The 20,745-nt window shown below is 41.1% G+C and overlaps 3 protein-coding genes across 10 annotated transcripts in view; 1 reads left to right on the top strand and 2 right to left on the bottom strand.

Annotated features, from left to right (window-relative positions):
- The window catches only part of LOC129372145 (membrane-associated phosphatidylinositol transfer protein 2-like), a 52,116-nt gene extending 39,620 nt beyond the window's left edge, over positions 1-12,496 (top strand). For 4 of the 8 annotated variants that reach the window (XM_055049216.1, XM_055049212.1, XM_055049213.1 and 1 more), the window contains 11 exons: positions 1,049-1,201; positions 3,277-3,441; positions 4,810-5,088; positions 5,581-5,729; positions 5,821-5,937; positions 6,300-6,416; positions 6,506-6,654; positions 6,811-6,960; positions 7,069-7,249; positions 7,371-7,499; positions 8,106-12,496. In XM_055049216.1, coding sequence (XP_054905191.1) covers positions 1,049-1,201; positions 3,277-3,441; positions 4,810-5,088; positions 5,581-5,729; positions 5,821-5,937; positions 6,300-6,416; positions 6,506-6,654; positions 6,811-6,960; positions 7,069-7,249; positions 7,371-7,499; positions 8,106-8,489 — 1,973 coding nt within the window. In that variant the 3' untranslated portion in view covers positions 8,490-12,496. The remainder of the gene's footprint in view (positions 1-1,048; positions 1,202-3,276; positions 3,442-4,809; positions 5,089-5,580; positions 5,730-5,820; positions 5,938-6,299; positions 6,417-6,505; positions 6,655-6,810; positions 6,961-7,068; positions 7,250-7,370; positions 7,500-8,105) is intronic. The other 4 variants (XM_055049217.1, XM_055049218.1, XM_055049219.1 and 1 more) reach the window with 4 other exon arrangements.
- A 516-nt stretch (positions 12,497-13,012) lies between these two features.
- Positions 13,013-14,737, bottom strand: arl6ip4 (ADP-ribosylation factor-like 6 interacting protein 4). Its single transcript, XM_055049223.1, has 5 exons — positions 14,514-14,737; positions 14,119-14,439; positions 13,791-13,908; positions 13,638-13,707; positions 13,013-13,553 (listed from the first exon to the last, which is right to left on the bottom strand). Exons 1-5 carry the CDS (start codon positions 14,662-14,664, stop codon positions 13,497-13,499), a joined length of 717 nt encoding a protein of 238 aa, XP_054905198.1. The 5' UTR covers positions 14,665-14,737; the 3' UTR covers positions 13,013-13,496.
- Positions 14,738-15,729: 992 nt separating this feature from the next.
- On the bottom strand, positions 15,730-20,637 carry mthfd2 (methylenetetrahydrofolate dehydrogenase (NADP+ dependent) 2, methenyltetrahydrofolate cyclohydrolase). The gene is made up of 8 exons (XM_055049209.1): positions 20,336-20,637; positions 18,230-18,414; positions 17,481-17,603; positions 17,187-17,339; positions 16,980-17,087; positions 16,645-16,737; positions 16,437-16,562; positions 15,730-16,351 (listed from the first exon to the last, which is right to left on the bottom strand). The coding sequence occupies exons 1-8, from the start codon at positions 20,413-20,415 to the stop codon at positions 16,203-16,205; spliced, it is 1,017 nt and encodes a 338-aa protein (XP_054905184.1). The 5' UTR covers positions 20,416-20,637; the 3' UTR covers positions 15,730-16,202.
- Between the last annotated feature and the right edge of the window lie 108 nt (positions 20,638-20,745).

Genomic DNA, 20,745 nt, shown 5'->3' with positions numbered 1-20,745 from the left:
ATTTCGCTGTAGATGTTTAGTTTAAATGAACCAACTAGTTACTAAAAGAAGTGTTTATCCTCAAACTTAAGTTTCAAAATTTCTAAAATCCAGAGCTTAGTGATCAGAAAGTATTCACTGCTCTCCACATTTCTTATCTTACAGCCTTACTCCAAAATATTTGTTTAAAAATGGCAATTTTTGCAAATTTATAAAATAACTCCTCAAAAATTGTGTATATCAGATTTCAGATATAGCTTTTTGTACTTTTGCCCATTATTTCTTCAGATCTTCTCAATCTCTGTCAGGCTGGATGAGCAGCGTCGGGAGATGGCCATTTAAATTATTTCCAGACATATTAAATTAGATTTACTGTAAGTCTGAGTCCTGGCTGAGCCACTGGAGGATATTCACAGAGATCCCCTGAAGACACCCCTTTATTACCTGAGTATTGTAAGATGAGATCATTACAACTCTGAAGATGTTTCTTCTAGTTTTGGCTGCCATCTTCTTAATCTCAATGAAAGCATAATCAGTGAAGGCAGTTTGTCATGAAGGTCATGAGGAATGCAGTAAAACCTTGTGCAGGTATTTTTTAATTTTCATTTTTATAAAATTTGCTGAAAAACTTTTTTTTTTTACTTTGTAACTATGAAGTCTTGTGTTTACAATATTTTTAGCAGCTGATATTTGATATTTAATCACTTTTGGAATGAGGCTGTAGCAAAACAAATGTCTGGGCGAAAATAAGCTGCAGTAATACCTTCATCAGTATCTATCTATCAGTCATTATTGGCATTATCTAGCTTCTTGTTTTTTATGTGTGGTTGTAAAACTGGTTATTATGACCATTCAAGCTGTGAAACAGTTGCAGTGTAGAAGTGAGGTCCACTAAGGGCTTGCCTTTTGTTTTATGTCCAGTTGTTCTTGCTTCATATGTTTTTGTGTCTTCCCTGTCTCCTTTCCTTCCTCCTCTCTCGGTCTCCTGTTCCCATATCTGCACACCCGGCCCTCCTAACACCACCCCTGACCTCTGCCCTTCCTCCTGCTCCTCCACCTCCCTCTGTAGTGGAGACAGTCCAGAGCAACGCTCAGCTGCTACTCGATAGCGGGCCCCCCCTGTCCTTTCGCTGTCAGGAGACCATCAGTGAGACCTGCATTCCTGTTCCTGTGCTAAACTGGCAGGAGAACTCCCTGAAAGCCACACCCGCCACCTTGGAGTGTGTGTAGCCTCTCCTGTTCACCTCCATCTTTCTCCACCCTCTCTCATTCACTCCCTGCATTTGTGCTTTGCTCTTTTCACATCTTCGTCTTTCTGTCATGTGCTTTGAAATCCTGTTTGATTTTGCGTCTGCTTCAGATATCGTCTGAATGTTTCCATTGTTGTTGTCGCAAGAGTATGAGATATGACTCATGTAACTGCTCACACTTTAACAATTGTTTTTTTTTCCAAACTGGAATGAGCATGCAACATTTTCAGTGAGTTTTAAAACATTTACTGGGTGCACAGGTTTAAATTTAATATGGATTTTAAAATTCTGAATATATACATACACGGAAACAAAAATGTAGTTAAGTTTTTTCTCAGCACACTATTTGTTTAAATGAGAAATTGCCTGGATATCTGCCTGAATTTACCTAAATTCAGGCATTTACCTAAATGGGTAGAGGTCATTTTGACTGATTGGTTTCAGTGTTGAAGAAACGGGGAGCTCTTATTGTGACAGGCTTCTGCATCATAAGTGCACACAGAAGAGAAATGACACTGGATCTTTCTCCCAGCAACTGAACAACTGTTGTTTACATCCTAGCATAGTTTAACATCTTCTTCTTAACAGTTTAATACTAATACTTTTTTCATTTTGCCAAAGCCATGCCAGATGGTAAAAGGGGTGTGATTTATAGTGCCATTTTATAGCACAATCAAATGGCTATAAAATACTATTTTATAGCCATCTTGCCATTATTATTACAACAACCCAAAGTAACTACATTACCTTGGGTTTATAAAAATACCATATATATCAAACTTGACTTCACAATTTGGCGACTTGAAATTGAGTTTCTGTTACAAAAAAGTCGTTTTTACATAACCCTCCCCTTTTAAAGTGAGTAAAGTCAGTTTTGATGTGTGTTTGGGATTATTGTTCTTACTGTGGCCCTCAGGTTCAAAGAAATTATTTGTAGCATCAGGATCCATCAAGGTTCTAGCCCATCCTAAACTGGAAGATGCTCAAAGACCATTGAACTAAATTAAACATTATTGTGGATTCAGAGGCTGCTGACAGAAAAAGACTCCCCTGCTTCAAAATGGACTCCTTTTAACTTGACTAATTTTTTTCTACTGGCCCCCTGGAGAAGCCAAATGCTTTTGGGGAAAGTTAGAACGAGGTCAGAAGAAGTAAACATTAAGCCACGTATTAGTGCTGCAGTCAAAAACGTCAAGCCCGACTCGGTCTCAGGTTAGCCCAACATCCAACCACTGAGAGACTATCGTCACCACTTATGCCACAATCATAGCATGCGTTGCGTCACATGATTAATGAAACATTAATGATCTCGTCGTTAACAGGGCCCTGGACTACCTGGTTGCACCGGTTTCCCTAACTCTCCTACATGAAGGGAATCTTCAAAAGCTCTGAAATAATATGTTAACTGTGTACAGGTCATGTAGCTTGAAATGAGTTTCTCTTTATTTCAAACAAAACTCCCTATAAGTGGTTGCATCAAGCCATGGAAACACTCATTCATGTTTGTCTACAGAGCGTCTGCTGTGGTGTGTTTGGAGGGTGTAAGCGTTTGTGTTGTGCTGTTAAAGCCAAGCTCTGTGATTTGGAGTTTCTTAATGTTTTTTTGTGTTTAGAGGTTGATTTATTTGTCGACTTTCACGACAGTCGATCATGCTCGCTGTGCTGCTTGTGGTGCTGTGTTTGCTCAACATGAAGCTCTGTATCTACATCTTTAATATGCTATCTTGTGTTTTCTATTGGTGATACGGGTTGTCTTAGTTTCATAAAAATCTCAGCATAATTTATCAAGTCATTCACTAAATGTTTAATCTAAATCTTTCCTAGCGGACAATCTTACACCCTGACATTAATTGTAACATATGTAGGCATTTTACTGTCTGTGTATTCACATGTGAGTCAGCTGGAGAACCCCGGCCAGCATGCGGGTTCCTTGTGGTTCCACATTTCCCCCAGCAGTCACATGTTTTGCCTCCTTCCCCATCACTGTGAGGTTACCCACCTTACCTGTGTCTCTGTCTAATGGGATCTCCTTGTTTGGGCTCAATAGCGGATGTTGTTCAGTCTCATGGTGGTGTCTTCATGGACAGTTCGTACCCCTCATCCCCCATAATGGGCCCCTTCTCCAGGGGCCAGCGGAGGGCCAGTGAGATCAGCATTGCCAGCCAGGTCTCAGGAATGGCAGACAGTTTCACTGCCACCAACATAGCCAACAGTAAGTGTTCTGAACATCCACCAGTCTCTCTTTCTCTCTCTTTCTTCCACTCACACAAACACGACTCCAGTTAGTTCCACCCCTTCTCTCTCGCTCTCAGGCCAACTTTTCTCTATTTCTGGACAACTAGTTTCTCCTTCCAGCTCTCCTACATCCTCCTCCTCTCAACCCTGGTACTCTGACTCTACACACACCCTACACTCCATCTGGAGCTAACTTAGTTGGTCAGATGCAGCTTCTTGCAAAAGTATTTGTACTTTTTGAATTTTCTCACATCTTGTTCTCCTTCCAAACACAAACTTTGCTGTGTCTTGCTGGGATTTTATGCAATAGAAACAAAGTAGTTCAGAATTTTAAATAACATAAAGTGGAGGTGCGGATTCAGCGCATGTCACAATGAATTTCATTTAATGATGTTTTAAAACAACAAAATTCTCCATGTTGTCAGGAATATTTTCATTATTTTCTGCACCATTTGTTAAATGAATAATTGAGAATGAAGAGCCAGACTGAACAGCGATTGTTCCCTGGTACCCTCCATCCAAACCAACAAACTCGTCTTTGCAACTTTGCACTACTTTTTTTTATGGTCTGTCACACATAATCCCAATTAGACACAATGTTTGTGTTGTAACGGGACAAAATGTTTACAGGGTAATTTTACATTTTGCAAGGAACTGTAAACATAAATCCTGCACTTCTTTCTGACTCATCTGGTAAGACAGTTATTGAACCGTTTCCCCTATATTCTCTGACAAAGAGCCAGTAAGATCAGAGTCCTCCAGAAGAGCAAGCTTTGTGCCACTTTTCACTGTCTGTCTTAGTTTTATCCACTGTCTAAATGTAAATGCAATGACCAAGTACTGCATTTATCTAATGTTTCAGTGCATGTGGACACCAATCTCCCTCCCTAAGCCATTTCCACCTCCTACTGCAGTGTGTGCTGAGACAATCAGCATTCTGTTTTCTCTTTGTATTATTGTTAACCAAAGTTCACTCCTATTTACCTGTTAATCTTTTTACCTTTTTTTGTCTCACATTATAACCTAAGATGAGTTTGGTGCACATTTTGAACAATTTAAAAGAGCTAATTTTGCCACAACAGCATTAATTTGCCATGAAGCTTTAACTTTTATTAACAGCTGCTTAGAAATTGAGCCTCTTTCTACTGAATGCATCTCTTTGTCACGCTTTAAACTGTTTTTTCTGTTTTATATATATATATATATATATATATATATATATATATATATATATATATATATATATATATATATATATATATATATATATATATATATATATATATATATATATGCATCCATTTTATCACATGGTTTTCTGTTGTTTTTTTTTTCCCCTGTGTAGCTAAATCAGAGCAGATTAGCCAATCCAATAAGCTCAGTCTGTTCTCCCAACTTGCCCTAACATCCCAAAACTTATTCTCCATAAAAAATCCTCTGAAGTCCTATAAAAAGGCCGATGGTGACCTGACTGATGAAGACTTGAGTTTTCACACGGATGTTGAGTCAGACTCAGGCGAAAGTCTAAGTTCCATCTACCAGTACGACAGCATCCAATCAGACAGGCTGGACTGTGCTATAGGTGACCTGGTGTCCCTGGACTCCCAAGCTGAAGTTGATGAAGGTATTTTTTTCTAAAGTTGGGAAAATCATAGCAATTATCCAAAAGCTTCATTCTGCTCCTGCAGAAAGCCTTTTATTTTTTGGTTTCCTTTCTCCTGGGATTCTTTCTAAATGGGCTTCTCAAGGACACAGCAACAAGCACTTTCACTCAGTGGGAACAATGTTGAGATCTTAATTTTGCACTTCGGTATAACAGCCGTCACTAACATGATTAAACTCTTGGAGCTGGTCATGAAATTACTCATCAGTTCTAACCGTCTCTTTCCGTTTTGATGCAGCGCATGATTTCTTACTGCAATAATCACAAACACCTTTCTTTCTCACCTGCAGCTGAAGAAGTGAAGCAGATTTTTTTTAAATCAATTAATTAATTTATTTTTTTGGGAAGTTTGTCTTGTGGGTTTTAACGGTGGTGCACCTTCCTATGCCGGCACGTTCTGCTAGAGTTTCATCTTGTGGACCTGCACTCTATTCAACTCGTTCCCATTTGCAGTTGCAGCACGCTGGTGGGGCACAAAGCGCCTGGACTTTGCTCTGTACTGCCCCGATGCTCTGACTGCCTTTCCCACAGTGGCTTTGCCGCACCTCTTCCACGCATCTTACTGGGAATCCACAGATGTTGTATCTTTCCTCCTGAGGCAGGTGAGTTGCCCCAACCATATTTTTTTTTACCCTGTTGTTTAACGAAAAGCTACTGTTTTCAGGGATGAACCGATTAAATCTCTGCTCTTAGGTCATGAGGCATGAAAACTCCAGCATTCTGGAGCTGGATGGGAAGGAAGTGTCGGAGTTTACCCCCTCTAAGCCTCGGGAGAAGTGGCTCCGGAAAAGGACTCACGTCAAAATCCGGGTGGGTGTGAAATCAAGAAAACAGGCCAGTTTGAGACAGCTTAGGAACATTCATCTGCTGCAGAGGAGTGCTTTCAGTTCATTATCACAATCTTGGATTCAGATGTAGGAAAAAATATTCACATTCCTCAAACTCCACCCCAGAAAAATTCACAGTATTTACTGAAAATACCAAGAAAATACATTGAATTTAGCACTGAAAGTGTACATTTTGCATGCAGCTGTAGGTCACTTGACTTTGACTTTTCTTTGTAAATTTCTAAAAAAAAAAAAAAAAAAAGACATTCTTTTTATCCTTGTTTTTAAAAAAAAAAAAAAAAAAAAAACACTCTCTAACTTGGTTTATTTTAACTCCAATGGCAGAACGTGACTGCCAACCACCGAGTGAACGACGCCGTGTTCCCTGAAGACAGCCAGCAGGTCATCGCAGGTCGTTTCATGTACGGCCCTCTGGACATGGTGACTCTAGCTGGGGAGAAGGTAATCATGCATGCATGGCAGCAGAGAGCCGGCTGTCTGAAACCTTTTAGTTTCCAAACATCATGTTTGAGTCTTGAATTCTTGCACAGGTCGACCTTCACATCATGACCCAGCCTCCGTCAGGAGAGTGGGTGTACTTCAGCACACAAGTGACTCAAAGCAGTGGCCGCGTGTCGTTTAACGTCCCAGAGGAGAAGCGACTGGGCATCGGAGTCTTCCCTGTAAAAATGGTTGTCAGGTGACTTCATCTTCTCAGCCCTTAAACACCAAACTGACTCTGTGTCATGATTTATTGAAATATTCCTGCCTTCTGTGCATCTTGTTGTTGTGAATCTTTAGATATAATCCTGTCCTTTGGTTTAGTTTTTATTCTCTTCTGGCTTTTCCTCCCCAGAGGCGACCACACGTTTGCAGACAGCTACCTGACTGTTGTTCCACGTGGCACAGAGTTCGTGGTGTTCAGCATCGACGGGTCGTTCGCCGCCAGCGTCTCAATCATGGGTAGCGATCCCAAGGTCAGGGCAGGAGCAGTGGACGTCGTCAGGTATCCGAGTCATCCCGTCGACCTTTCTGTAGCTCCAAGATATCACTTAAATAAAAACAAAACAAAAAAACATCCTTTTGTGTCCTCTGCTGCTTCACCGCGTCACAGACACTGGCAGGATTTAGGTTATCTGATCATCTACGTGACGGGGCGTCCAGACATGCAGAAGCAGCGGGTGGTGGCCTGGCTGTCTCAGCACAACTTCCCCCATGGCATCGTCTCCTTCTGCGACGGATTAGTCCACGACCCGCTCAGGCACAAGGCCAACTTCCTCAAAACACTGACAGAGGTAAGCGAACGTACTTCAGGTTATCAACAGGTGCAGACAAATGTGTTGAGGACCTTCAGACTATGTTTTTTTTTTATTTACAAAGGAAATAATTTCTCTCCTCCCTGTGGGCTGATTTCAGTCTAACATGAAGATCTTTGCTGGATATGGATCAACCAAAGACATCTCTGTCTACACCTCCATCGGCATCCCTCCTTCTCAGATCTACATCGTCGGCAGACCCTCGAAGAAGATGCAGAACCAGTGCCAGGTACCGCTCAGAGGCTCTTGAAACAGACACCTCCTGCAACCAATTAGGGCTGAAGCAATTAATTGGATTAAATGTGATTAATCAGTTGTTGAAATAACTGATTATTTTCTAATCAGTCTCTACTAATGTAGAGATTGATGAATCTTTACCTACTGTATCAGACTCAAAAAAAAAAGTTTCCTAAAAGAACAACTCACTAAAAGCAGTAATTAAGCCAAAACTGAACAAATAATATATAAACATTTACATTTAGGGTAAAAGCAAAACCTTTGTCTGCAAGTATGCTCTTTCCAAATCTCCTCAGGTGGTGTAGTTTTACCATCACCTGGTTCAATTTCTATAATAATATAAAAATAATCATCTCCCGTTTAGCACCTTTTGCCATCCAGTCATCATTCAGTCCCACACTAAAGAAATACTTTATTATTGCATTTTAGACAATGAAATGTTGATTTTCTTATTTTAAAAAAGCCGTTGAATTATTTGTTCTTTTACATCTTTTACTGTATTTCTAACATTGCATAAAAAGTCGCAAAAGTTCAAATTAAAAAGCCAGATTTATTCAGTTAACTTTTCCTGCAGCTCAAATCTTTCTCTCCTCTTCAGTTCATCACAGAGGGCTACGCAGCCCACCTGTCCCAGCTGGAGTACAACCACCGCTCTCGGCCCGCCAAGTCCAGCAGCGCGCGCATGGTCCTGCGTAAGGGAAGCTTCGGCCTGGGCGCCAACAGCGACTTCCTGAGGAAAAGGAACCACCTGCTGCGCACCATCTCCTCCCAGCCGGCCCCCAGCTCCCCGACGGGCAACTTCCACAACCGGCCCGAGCGCACGCAGAGCCAGTCGGACAGCGAGCGGCTGGAGCGGGAGCGGCTGGAGCGGACCCACAGCCACGGCCCGGCGGCCACGCAGCGCAGCATGAGCATCACGGCGAGCTGCTGGGGCCGCAGCGGCAGCACCAAGCTGGAGCCGTTCCCGTTCAACCCCAAATGAGAGTACAGGCGCTGGGAGGACGAGCGCAGAGACAGAAACGCTGCGGGTTTGAACCAAGTGGGTGAAACGCCACCGAGGGGGCATCTGGTGATGCTGACCACTGAAATGATTTTAGTGGAGACTGTGGGAGTTTTGTTGTTATTGTTTTAAAGCAGGCAAATCCTCCTGAAGCGACATGTTACACAAACATAAATTAATTTAAATGGTTTCTTCAGTTGAGTGAATATTTTTTGGTCATGAATATAAGCACTCCTTCTGTAGGCTGTTATACTTGACTACACACAATGAAGCACCTCCACGCCATAAGGGAGTTACTCTGATTCTGCTCTGTAGCTGACAGACGCGGCCAAAGCAAGCACAGAAACGGCGAGAGACTCACTTTCTGTGCTGCACATTTTAAGCATCAGCCCTTTTATTCTGATTAACACTGGACTGAGCGCTTTCATAAAGAAGTGTTACTTATTTACCAAGAATTAATGAAAATGAATCTTAGCCAAACAGAAATTATTTAAGCAAACGCCTGGAACAGCCCAGACTAAAACGTTGTACACTCCAGTTTTCCTCACACCACAACTCAAAGAATCCTGCAGAGCAAACTCTGAACTGACCCTTTAAATATGATTAACCCTGGATTTCTACTGCACCTGATGTTTGACCTCTACTGTACAGCAAAGGTGCCAAAATAAGCAGCGTAGAACAATATGCTGTATCTGAGCAGAGAGGATCACATAAAGGTCTTCTGTGTATAGAAACATGGAATAAATTATGTAAGTATGTTGTTAAGCGCCTGAATGAGGCCTGTACATAGTTGTTACATCACAGTGCAGATCTGGTATCTGGTCCACTGAAGACCAGTTTAAAGTGTCTTCTTTCCAATGAGGGTGACATGATTGATAATCAGTGCTATTTACTAATATAGCCATGTTAAAATACATTGATTTTTTTTTTTTTTGTGAACAAAAAGGTGTTTTGAGGTGAAGTTTTTGCTATGTATTTTAGTTCTTCAAAATTGAGTTTCAGCAGCACAGTATTGTATTTTTATTATTTCACCTTGCAGATCGCCAGGGTTGGATCAGAACTGATATCTTGTGTCATACATGGGATGTTTGATATTAGCCATGTTTGGCCATTTTGGATTTCTGCTGTTTTTCTCCCTCCCTGGTTTTTACTGAGCTGTAAATGAAGCATTGAATGTGCTCTTAAATGTCCCTCCCTGCGTTGCCGACTCCCTCTCTGTTCTCTGATGCACCGTTAGAGGAAGACAGAGCTCCAGATGTAAATTCTGTACGATACGTTGTGGAAACTAGAAATGCGGAGCCGAGACCTGCTCTATGATGTTTGATATTTATTTCTAAAGTTTAGTACATTTTCATGCCTTTTTTTTATTTGAAATATAATTACTTGTCCTTCTTGATTTATCTCCACACTTATTGGCGCCTTTGGAAAAGACGTGTAAGGAGGAAACCAAACTTATAACAATAAACTTGTTTCTTGCAGAAGTAAAATTTGACACTTGAAAAATGAGAAAATTCCAACCTGTACTTTTAGTGCATTTATTCAGTGTTTTATCAGGGCTGGGGAAGATCTCATGTTAAGTAATGTTTATTTAAAAACAAAACGTCAGATTCTTTTCACTCCAAATTCAATTTCCAATTTTGAATCTTTTTTTTTCTCACTTTTTCATTTACAAATGACAAGAAGTATTTTCAAAACTGCCGTTTATTTCAACCATCTGTTCTGTGAGTTAACCTGAATTAAAAAGTCCCAATAATTAGGAGCTGTAAAACACGCCAGTCAAACCAGATGGTAGCTTTCTTTGGGCTGACATCATTCCAGCTATCAAAACCCAAGGAGTTTATTGGTGGGGGGGGAAGAAAAATCCAGATTTTCCTCAAATTAAATTGTCAAAATCCAAAAATTCTACTAATCAATAAAATTGATTTATTGCCCCTTCAACTATTTGCACCTATAACAATTCCTAATGAAATTGGTAATGGTAGTTTGTGAGATGATCAGGGTTGTTGGAGATCTCACACTGAGGCCTAATTCCTTTATCTGCTTTACAGAATGGGAAAAACAAGAGAACATCCCATTCATCAAAGAATCTGAATATTGCCCACATCTCTGCCAGGAAAACCCTCATCCAAACTCTTAGTATGCAGTGATCTGCTAAAACGTTATGAGCGGTTCTGTTCTGTTTGTTAAAATACAACTTCCTTTTGCTTCGCTTGCTGAATACCAATGAGTGTATAAACATCAATATTTCTCAAGATAGGATTTTTTTTTCCATCATCGATGAATGAACGTGTTCAAATGAAAGGTTAGATTGGGGTGATAATATTAAAGCGTTACGCCTCTCTACCAGGGGCTGCAATAAGTGTGGGGCTCAGTGTAACAGGCAGGTTCAGAGCAGAGTGCAGTGGACCAATGTTGACTCAAATGTAAGGGAAAGTTTGCAATACTGCTCTAAAGCACCACTGGATCAAACAGACATCACAGTGCACTGACAATCAGTCAACCCCCCCTGACCTCCACCCGGCACATATTTTACAGACGTCAACCTGCAGACGGTTTCCCACACCAGGTGAACACGCTGCCAGAAATGCACAGGTTGCACATTTTACAGTGTGGAGACTTCTCACAATAAAGTGGCTCTGGCCTGATAAACGTGTCAAATGTTACGGTGGGATTCTTTCTAGGGATACAGTTGGGTGGTTTTTGTTGTGATTTTGGTCATTCAAGCACAGAGGCATCTATTTTTGCAGTCAGCACAGCAGAGTGCGGTGTAGTTTAATGAAACGTCTGTGATTCGATCCAGGTTCATCTAGATTGAAATTATACTGAAAAGTGAAACGATTGCCCAGTTTAATCCTCTTATTTGGATCTTTTTGTGACAAATAATCCAACACAGCCGACAAGCTTCCCTAGAGATGAGTAAGATCAGCCGTGTTGTTTTCTCTGATGAAATGCCATTATGAAGACAATGTACCGGGGAAGTGCTGCAGAGATCAGGGATGTTTTTATACCTGTGGGCAGACTGACTACCTGAACCCTGCTTGCCCCCCCTTGTTTTTTTTTTTCTTTTTTGATGGTTCTGATGGTTTTAGCCCCAGAAAGGAGGGTGTTCATGCTGAAACCTATGAAGACGTTATTTTTCCAAAGCATGTGGATGATAATTCAGGGTGTCCAGCTGTGTGAGTGTCCTGCATCTCTTAGAAGTGCCCCTGGTTCAACACAGTTGATCTGAGATGAATGACATGTTTGTTAGCTTCATAGACGGCTGCCTCAGGCACAGGATAAAATGCTGTTCTGTAGTTTACTCTGGTACTTGAGCCACTTTTTCTTATTCCGCCATGGGCAACTGTTCATTAAAAATCATCTCTGGTTGAATCAGCGGAACATGTAAATCATGCAGGACACCAATCCTTAAAGATGAACCACTTAAAACTACCTAATGTGACATATTTATTCATTTTTAGAAAATCTGTCTTTACCTTTGACCTGGCTCAGTCCAACAGTTAAACTGTATATTTTATTTATAAACTGGCAAATGTAAGAATTGTACAGGTCACATATCTTGTAGGATTCTATTTGATGCTATTCATTCCCTTGTGATTTTATGAAGAGTGTATAAAGAACATATAAAGCACTGACAAATGGTGGCCTTTTTTTCTATTTAAAATATCAGACAGAAATGTGTCAAATGAAGCGCGCTCGGTGCAGACTAATTTCTTCTTCTAACTTGTGTCTTTTGCAACAAACTAGTTTTATCTCTTGATTGAATTGGAGCAACTTGTAATGTGGAAAAACTCTGGAACTGTTTTGAGCTGTAAGCTGTGAAAGAGCAATCCTTTTTGACCAGTGGTTATTTTATTCCTTCGATGTTATTATTTCATCCATTCTGGGCTGTTGTAACTCATTTTCATCCATTCCAGGTATTGTGCTGAACCACAGAAAATATTTCTGTTTTAGGGAGTTTCAATAAAGGTCACCTCCTCAGAGCCCGACAGATGCATCATCCTTCCGATTATTTTGAAGTAGTCGTCCTTCCTAATTGCTCCTTAAACTTTATAAGACACACCAGGACCAGAGGCAGTGAAGCAGACCCTCGGCATGATGATACCACCACCATGTTCAACTCTTAGTACAATTTTAAAATGTGATTCCAGAAGGTGTCTATCTTGTCGGGTTAATGGCTGCATGTTCACAATCCACCGAATCCATGTTGATGTTAAACTGGACTTCCTTTAAAGAGTCACACTGCTGTCCCAGTATCTTCCAGCAAGTAATACGGATATGGATAAGGTGGGATAACGATAATCTTTTGGGATGACACTGACCTCAACACAGGCAAAAGTTTGTGTGTTGATATAATCACAATATACCATAAAATAATTATTACATTTAAAAGGCATTTTTCATGCTATTTTACAGCGTCTGCGCTGTGTGCAGGCTCTGCTTTCAAGTTGCCAGACATTTTTTAGGAAATTGCAAGTTTACATTTTTTGCCTTCAAGAATGATGCCTCGAAAAAAATCAAACTTTATTTTCCAAAATAGATCCTAAATAATCCCCAGAGCAGAATTTAATGGCCTCAAAAAAGGTGATTTGATAAAAGGTTGAGCAAAAAATGTCCAAGGCAGAAAACTTGAATACATGAGACTCAGAACAGTTCAAAAATATAAGTTTCAGGATCCTTTGACAAAACAAAACAAAAAACAAATACAAAAATTGAGAAAATGGTCCAAATCCAAAAAACAAAATACATTATATCAAACAAATATGTATGTAAAATGGGTGTACAGTAACATATTTGAATGTGATTTGTTGTGTTTCATATTAGTTAGAACTTATAAAATTATGCTTTCAGGTTTTTATAACATGAAGAAAACTGCCTGCAACCTAAACCCAAACAATGAAAATCTCTACAACACATTCAAAAGAATCAGAATGACTTAGAAACGAGCAGCAAGTAAACAGTCTGTGTTTTCTTCTGGAGGTTCTTCTTCTACCTGTTCATTCCCAGTTTTTTCTGGAAGGCATTCCCATCTCCCATTGTAGCTTGCTAAGAAACAAAGCAGAGATTTTTTTGTCATCAGCTAACAGCGACTGTGTGTCTTTCACCTAAAACTGATGACATTCTGTTTACCTTGTTGATGTCTTTGTGTTTCTCTCGGGTCACTATCTCCTCAATGATCTCTCCTTCTCCTCTCACCAACCTAGATGGATGAAGATAAAACATCTGAAAATCAGGAACGTTTTGTCTTGCGAGTGTTGCGTAAGAGTTGATTTTTTGTCAGACCTGGTTCTTCCTGTTTCTGGGTCCACCACCCTGCGGATCACGCTCTGCCTGGCCTCATACTCCTCCTTGGTGAGAGGCCTCTTCGTGGCGAGCCGGGCCTTCTGCTCGTCGGTCATGACTGAGGAAACCCAGAAACGTTTAAACTGATCAAAAAACTCAGCTCCACGGAGCTCAGGTTGGAGAAAAGTGTGAAGCCAGGCAGAAAACAGCAAACAGATTGAGAACGCCGTCTTAAATTGTGTTATTTGTTCAGAAATGTTCATACTGATCTCCCCAAATAGGTAAAAGGTACAAATATTTCTCTACCCTCCACAGTGTGAAGTCTCACCTGGCCCCAGCTCCACCTCCTCCTCTTCTTCATGCTGCATCACCTCCAGGTAGGATGGAGGTTTCTCTGGAGGTCTCTGCATCGCCTCCACCTCCATTTTCAGCTTCTTCTCCTTCTTCTTCAACTTCTTTTTCTCCTTTTTCCTCTGTTTCTTCAGCTTGGCCTTCTGCTTCTTCAGTTTCTTCTTCTTGGCTTTGCTCTTCTTCCTCTTTCTCCTCTCGTCACTCGAGGAGGATGAAGAGGAGGAGGAGGAAGAGGAGGAGGAAGTGGATGATGAAGATGAGGATCGCGTCCTCCGCCTCTTTGGTTGCTCTTTCCCATCTGAAGACAAACACATGTTCAAGATGCTTCATAAGCCGCTCTGGTAGGTTTCTAGTGAACAAAGCAGTCCCAACCTGTCAACTTCTTCTTCGTGGAAGAAATTTTCTTAGCCGACCTGCTCCTGCTGGAGGAGGAGGAGGAGGAAGAAGACGAAGACCGTCTGCGTTTCTTTTTCTCCGTTTTTTTCTCCCGAGTAACTCGGACAGACGACATGCTGCGATTCATTTCGGAAACACAAGTTGTTTACAACGGCTGAGTTACAGGAAACGTCCGGAAGTTTGTCCGTCTGTCAATTCAGCGTCATGGCACGAGAAACGTTCCTAGTTCCTACTTAAATGTCCAAAAACCTCCAAAAAAGCTCAAAGACGTGCCTAAATGAATTAAATTCAATTAAGAATACTTGATAATCTATATAATTTTTAAAATTGTCTTTGCAGCGCAAAGTACTTACGGTGTAACCCTAATATGTTTGTGTTCGCGTGTAACATGGCACATCTATTTCAATTATCAAGCCTGGAGGCGCTAATAGTCTCAAATTGTGTTTATTTTAGTGACAATAAGCTTCAAACAATGAACTAAGGAAGCAGATTTTATTATTAAAGACAAAATTCTTAAGAGTATTTCATATATTCCTGAAAATCGGTTGTGTACATATTTGTGCCAGTCATACCTTTTCATTTATAACCACTGGTTGTATTTTTACTGGGGCTGGAGAAGCTGTTTGTGTCATCTGATCACTCTGGTCTTCTTGTTTCCTGAGGTAAATGAGATTTCTTGGAACTTTCCTCTTGTCACTTTTACATCAAGGCCTGGTTTGTGTAATACTGGACTAACTGTTGTCCTGTCAACAGATTCTCCCACCTGAGGCAGGGATCTTTGCAGCTCCTCCAGAGATGCCATTTGCCTTTTGGCTACTTCTCTGATCCATGTGTGACTATTTATTTTCAAAGGATTGATTGAAAAAAAAAATACCCAGATTTCCTAAACTTGTTCACTTTTCACATCTTTAAATTTCTCTGCAACTTTGTCTATAACCTGTGCTGATGTTTTTATATAAAAGTGTAACATTTATTTTCAACATTTTGTGCTGGTCAATAATGTCAAACCCAGTCAATTTCATCTTTAAACATAAAAAAAAAAAAAAAAAATTGTGAAGTGTGAATACTTTACTCATTTCCAGATGTGATGCATAGTTTGATATTCTGTCTCAAGTGAGTTCAGCATTTCAGGTCCCATTTACTATTTAATAAAGTTCCCCCAGTCTTAAATATTTTTCAACCAAAAGCAATGTGAGAAGAAAAATGCAACATTTATTCCATAGGTTTTTTTGCAAGGCAATGGTGAATCTTTAAAGCTCGTATTTTAACAAACAATCTTGTTCCTGATAGCCCTTGAGACACTTACATGAGGCTAAACTAAAACACTCCTTCACCGCTCACCTGCTTAGAATCATACACTGCCACAAGTCTGCATTCATGTGTAAAATAGTCTTTCGCAATAAATAGAAACAGCTCTTTAAAACCATCAAAGACGTACATTTAAAAATTATAAATACTGTTACAAAGCATGTGCAGCTAGCTGCATGAGTTAGTGTAGCAGGCTGCAAATGGTTGGACTTGACACGTAGTAAGAAAAGCCTCAGAGCGGTCATCTTTCCAGTCTGTGTGCAACGTGGAGCTCACTGCGTCGCTCCAAGTACGAAATCAAGAGGGTGGAGCTGGGAGGAATGTGTCCATGTTGCTCAGGTTTACTGTGTGGCACCATTAGGATGCAGCTGCCACACGGATCCTCTCTGGGGGAAACTGCAGGACACTTTTAGCAGCTTTGACTGTGTTCTTCATGAGCATAGCCACGGTCATGGGACCAACGCCTCCGGGAACAGGGGTGATGAACCCAGCCTTCTTCTTCACAGCTGAAAGTGGGCAGAAAAAATTAATTACAAAGACACAGGAGGGGTGAGTTCATGCAGAAATCCAATCAAAGTTCATCCCCCATACCTTCAAAATCCACATCTCCAACCAGCCTGCTCTTTCCAGTGACAGGGTCCTGCACTCTGTTTATGCCAACGTCAATTACAGCAGCTCCCTCTTTGATCATGTCCGCTGTGATCAGGTTGGGAATTCCTAAAAACCGTGTTGAGAGCCATTAGACGCGACATGCAAATCAAGATAACAGGAAGATTTGGGACGTAAAACAGCGACAAACCTGCAGCAGCCACAACAATATCGGCTATTTTAGTGTGCTGGCAAAGCTGTTCCTTTGGAGTGTAACGATGAGAAATGGTGACTGTGGCATCGCCTGCAGCAGTTCAGAAGAGAGACTGGGTGTTAAAATATCTGCAGAGCCTAAAGTTTGATCACAACGCTGAAAAACGTCAATCACACTTTGTTCACTGCTTGTTAATCACATCAAATCCCAGTCAAATACATTGTAATCTCTAAAACTGTGACCAAATGTGGAAAAAGTGAAAGTGTGTGAGGACTTTTACATGTTATGAATTGTAAACATTTAGAAATCCAGACAAATGATGTGCAACTGACCTCCAGGCCTCTCATGTTGTCCGTCTGTGTGCAGCAACATGGCAATGGGCATGCCCACATTCTTGGAGCGCCCGGCAACTACAACATTCTTCCCAAAGGTAGGAATACCTGGAAGACACAAATATAAATTGTTTGTTACATTTTATTTAATTTCTTGAAAAACAACATCATTGCTGTAGCATGTACAGCTTGGGCCAGTCCTGCTACCTGTGCGTTTGATAATTTCCCAGACTCCCCAGGGAGTGGCAGGGAGCATGGTGGATTGATCCAGGCACATTCGGCCAACGTTGACTACGTGGAAGCCGTCCACATCCTTGTTAGGAGCCACTGCATTGCAGATCGTGCGCTCATCGATGTGCTCTGAGCGAATATAGTGAAAAGTTAGAGTTTGGACAAATATAAGACACGAGGCCAAACATCTCTATGTTGGCTAACAGGAGAGTAGATAATCTGACTCAGGAGGCTCCTTATAGCTACAGCTCTGATCTGTTCTTAGCATACCTGGCAGAGGCAGCTGGACCAGCAGGCCATCCACACGAGGGTCTGTGTTGAGTTTATAGATTAGGTCCAGCAACTCCTCCTCGCTGATCTCCGAGTGCTTGAGAATTGTCTCACTTGAGATTCCTGTGGGAGTAAAAAGTGAGAAGACGGAGCATGTGAACTAAAACTGAGTATTTAAAAATCAATTTTTAATAATATTCCAATTAGGTCCACTTGTTCTGAAACAAGGAGTCATACTACAGGCCTCAGTGGCATTTTATTCCTCATATGAGATTAAGATAAACTTCAGGATAGTCCAGTTTCACCCGCTTCTATAATAGCAGTTAACTTAGAATTTTTCATTAAATATATGCACACATATATAGTTTCAACCTGCTAAAGAAACATTAGCTTTGGAGAGTTTTATGATCCTCTCTAGTTATGGTGTCCTCCTCTAGCCTTGTCCATCACAGTTTCAATTGTATTAAACTTTTTATTTATTGCTCAGGCTGCAGATATTAATATTAGGCAAACATTTACTTTTCTAATTTCTTTCTGGACATTTTTTGATTTATAAAGATTAATACACATCTGTGCCACATAAATACAGTGTTCTTTTGTCCTTCCTGTTTTGCAACAAAGTGTGGCCAGTAGGCTAAAAAAAAACAACAAACAAACAAAAAAAGACTCATGGTGACTGACGAGGTTTCACACCACAAGTCAAAGTTGAAATTGTGTTTTTACAGTTGAAGATGGTTCCCCCTGCTTACCGATGTCGGCTGCAGCCCGAGTCTTGTTGAGAACGTAGGAGTGACTGGCTGGGTTGTCTCCAACCAGAATGACACTCAGGTGGGGCCTCCTGTTGCCGGCTAAGACCCACTGATCCACATCGGCACGGGTTTCTTCCCGGATCTGACGAGCCAGCTTCCTCCCTGAGATGACCACCGCCTCTGCTCTGTTACACAGAGAAAAAAAAAAAGAGAGAGGGAGAAATGCATTTCATTTATTTTCTATTATTCGTAATGAAGTCATGGAAAATAAGCTTCATCTCAACTGTTGCTCTGCTCAGTGCCAGTTTAAACCTTACTTCCTGGAAATGCCATGGGTCTTGATTTACCAGGACATTTAACACCTGAGCACCACTCAGCCATGCAGCTTAGTGATGCTTCAGCTCCAACTTCCAAACTTACCAACCACAACTTTCCAGCTGACTAAAGTTATCAACATGCATTTATAGGTCTATGCACTGCTGCCCCACTACTTTGTCCCAATTCTGCAAGATTCAGCTACATTACATAAACATAACCAAAGAGCTAATAACTAGAGAGTAATGAGCCATCATCAGTGATGTAACCACCTCTGTTGCTCTGCCAAAACCAATTAAAACTGGAAGAAAAAAAAGTATCACAACCAGGAGCAAATGAGAAGAGACTGCAGGGCAGATTTAAAACTTTACTCTTCTTTCAGATGCATTCATAAACTATCTTGAGATAGACTTGGGAGACATTTATCCACCAGCTACACTTTCAGAGTTTGTTCAGGATTTGTTCAAGTTTTAATAGCCATTTTTGAGTAGGGCTGCACAACATTAGAGAAAAATACTGCAGTGATGATATTGTTTAAGATCAATCCAGAATGTTCTCCATCTGGTTGTTTTCCCATTATTGGTCTCTTTCCATGAGCTTTTTGGTCTTGGTGTGTATGTAGGATCGAGGTCAAATGGGAGGCAGTGAAAGTCTATCCAGCTAGCCAAATATATTATGGGAAAGGCTCATCTTTCTGTAGGGCACCTGAAATATTACACCCAAACAAACATTGCCTCCATGCAGTTCTTCCTGCACACACACTGATGTTGTAGAGACGGTCATGAGTCAAATATACTGTGCACCTCGACTCTCGTGTGATCATGCATATTAACAGGATTGCTTTGATGTAAGGCTGACAAATTTGGAAGCTTTTGGATGTTAAGGAGCAACATGTGTCCGACACACCATTGGTTTGACATGATCCATCTTGTGATCATTCAGATCATGTGCAGGTCTCACAAGATCCCACTAAATTCCTTCACGGGATGAGACTTTACCATCTGTGTAATGAGACTGATGACAGACAGCATGACAGGACAGAATATTATCATGCTAAAGCAAGAAAAAAGTCCCACAGCTAACTAAGAAAATTATTTATTTTAGTTAAACCAGAAAAAAAATACATACTTCATTTTTTTTCTTGACCAATAAGACTTTATCATTCATTTGATAAACTGCAGTGCAGATACGTTTTTCATGCACATGCGACATTAATTACTGAAATAATTTCATATATGGTTGTTCCTTCTGTTAACGTTAGGTATTATAGAAAACAGTCATGTTTACAAGTCTTTATGCATTTCCAAAACATATATAAAGTAAATGTACCTACTAAATAAATTAAAGATAATACGTTATTGTTGGGATTTATTATTAAATACTCATTTCACTCTAAAGCTCGAATATCTGCATGGCTTTTCCTTGCATGCAACCCAACACCTCGGTCCCCAGCTGAAACTTGTCTCCTTCAGACCCCCAGCCTGCAAACGCTCTTCCAGATTTCATCAGCCAAGCCATCTGCAATGTTACCGGCGTCCCGCTGGGGGCGGTATACCCGGTATGGGCAGAACCAATACAACTGAGGACATTTAGTACAGCGAAACCCAGAAAACCGCTTTGTAAAAATACCAACAAGCTCATCCTCAGTGTGCGCTGAATATAACAGAGAGGCGATGTGCTGAGGAGAGCTCAGGACGGCTTTTAAATGTGCTCGACCGCCGCGCTTCGTGTGCCCTGGATGAATGTGTGACGAGTTTCCCCTCGGTTTTTCCCGCGGAAATGTCGGCTCACCTGGAGGCGGACGTGTGCAGGCTACAGACTTGATGCTGCGCGTGCTGGCACAGTTTCCTGAGAGTCCTGATCGCTGCCATTTCTGATCTTCTGAGAAAAAGGGAGACACACCACCACCGGCTGGTTATGAAACACTCCTCCCCCACCGTGCCTAGTAGAGAACGGTCTGGGAGGGAGGAGGAGGAGCAGAGAGGCTTTAAAGCTCTGCCCCCTCCCCTCACGGTGCCTGCGTCACCGCTATCTCCCACCCACACACCCTCCGATAGGTTTCCCACGAGGCTATCTGCCCACCGCAGCGGTTCGAAACTCACAAACTGCTTTAACTGCCGTCCTTTCAGGACAACAAGCTAACTGCTACTCAACAGCACCAAACAGGAAATGAAAACTCTAAAATAAAAGCATACAGCTCA

Source organism: Poeciliopsis prolifica, unplaced genomic scaffold (assembly GCF_027474105.1).
Source record: "Poeciliopsis prolifica strain line A6 unplaced genomic scaffold, Auburn_PproV2 SCAFFOLD028, whole genome shotgun sequence".
NCBI classification, from domain to species: Eukaryota; Metazoa; Chordata; class Actinopteri; order Cyprinodontiformes; family Poeciliidae; genus Poeciliopsis; species Poeciliopsis prolifica.
Note: the sequence above shows the minus strand (reverse complement) of the source record. Positions and strands in the feature narration are given on the sequence as shown.

What these genes read in the sequence shown, in the direction of transcription:
- arl6ip4 (XM_055049223.1), bottom strand. Translation starts at nt 14,664, where the DNA reads ATGAATCGCAGCATGTCGTCTGTCCGAGTTACTCGGGAGAAAAAAACG. An exon ending in CACGAAGAAGAAGTTGACAG is followed by an intron (nt 14,440 to 14,513) that starts GTTGGGACTGCT and finishes GTTTGTCTTCAG; the next exon opens with ATGGGAAAGAGCAACCAAAG. An exon ending in GGAGGTGGAGCTGGGGCCAG is followed by an intron (nt 13,909 to 14,118) that starts GTGAGACTTCAC and finishes GGGTTTCCTCAG; the next exon opens with TCATGACCGACGAGCAGAAG.
- mthfd2 (XM_055049209.1), bottom strand. Translation starts at nt 20,415, where the DNA reads ATGGCAGCGATCAGGACTCTCAGGAAACTGTGCCAGCACGCGCAGCAT. An exon ending in CTGCACACGTCCGCCTCCAG is followed by an intron (nt 18,415 to 20,335) that starts GTGAGCCGACAT and finishes TCTGTGTAACAG; the next exon opens with AGCAGAGGCGGTGGTCATCT. An exon ending in ACAACATGAGAGGCCTGGAG is followed by an intron (nt 16,738 to 16,979) that starts GTCAGTTGCACA and finishes GAACTGCTGCAG; the next exon opens with GCGATGCCACAGTCACCATT.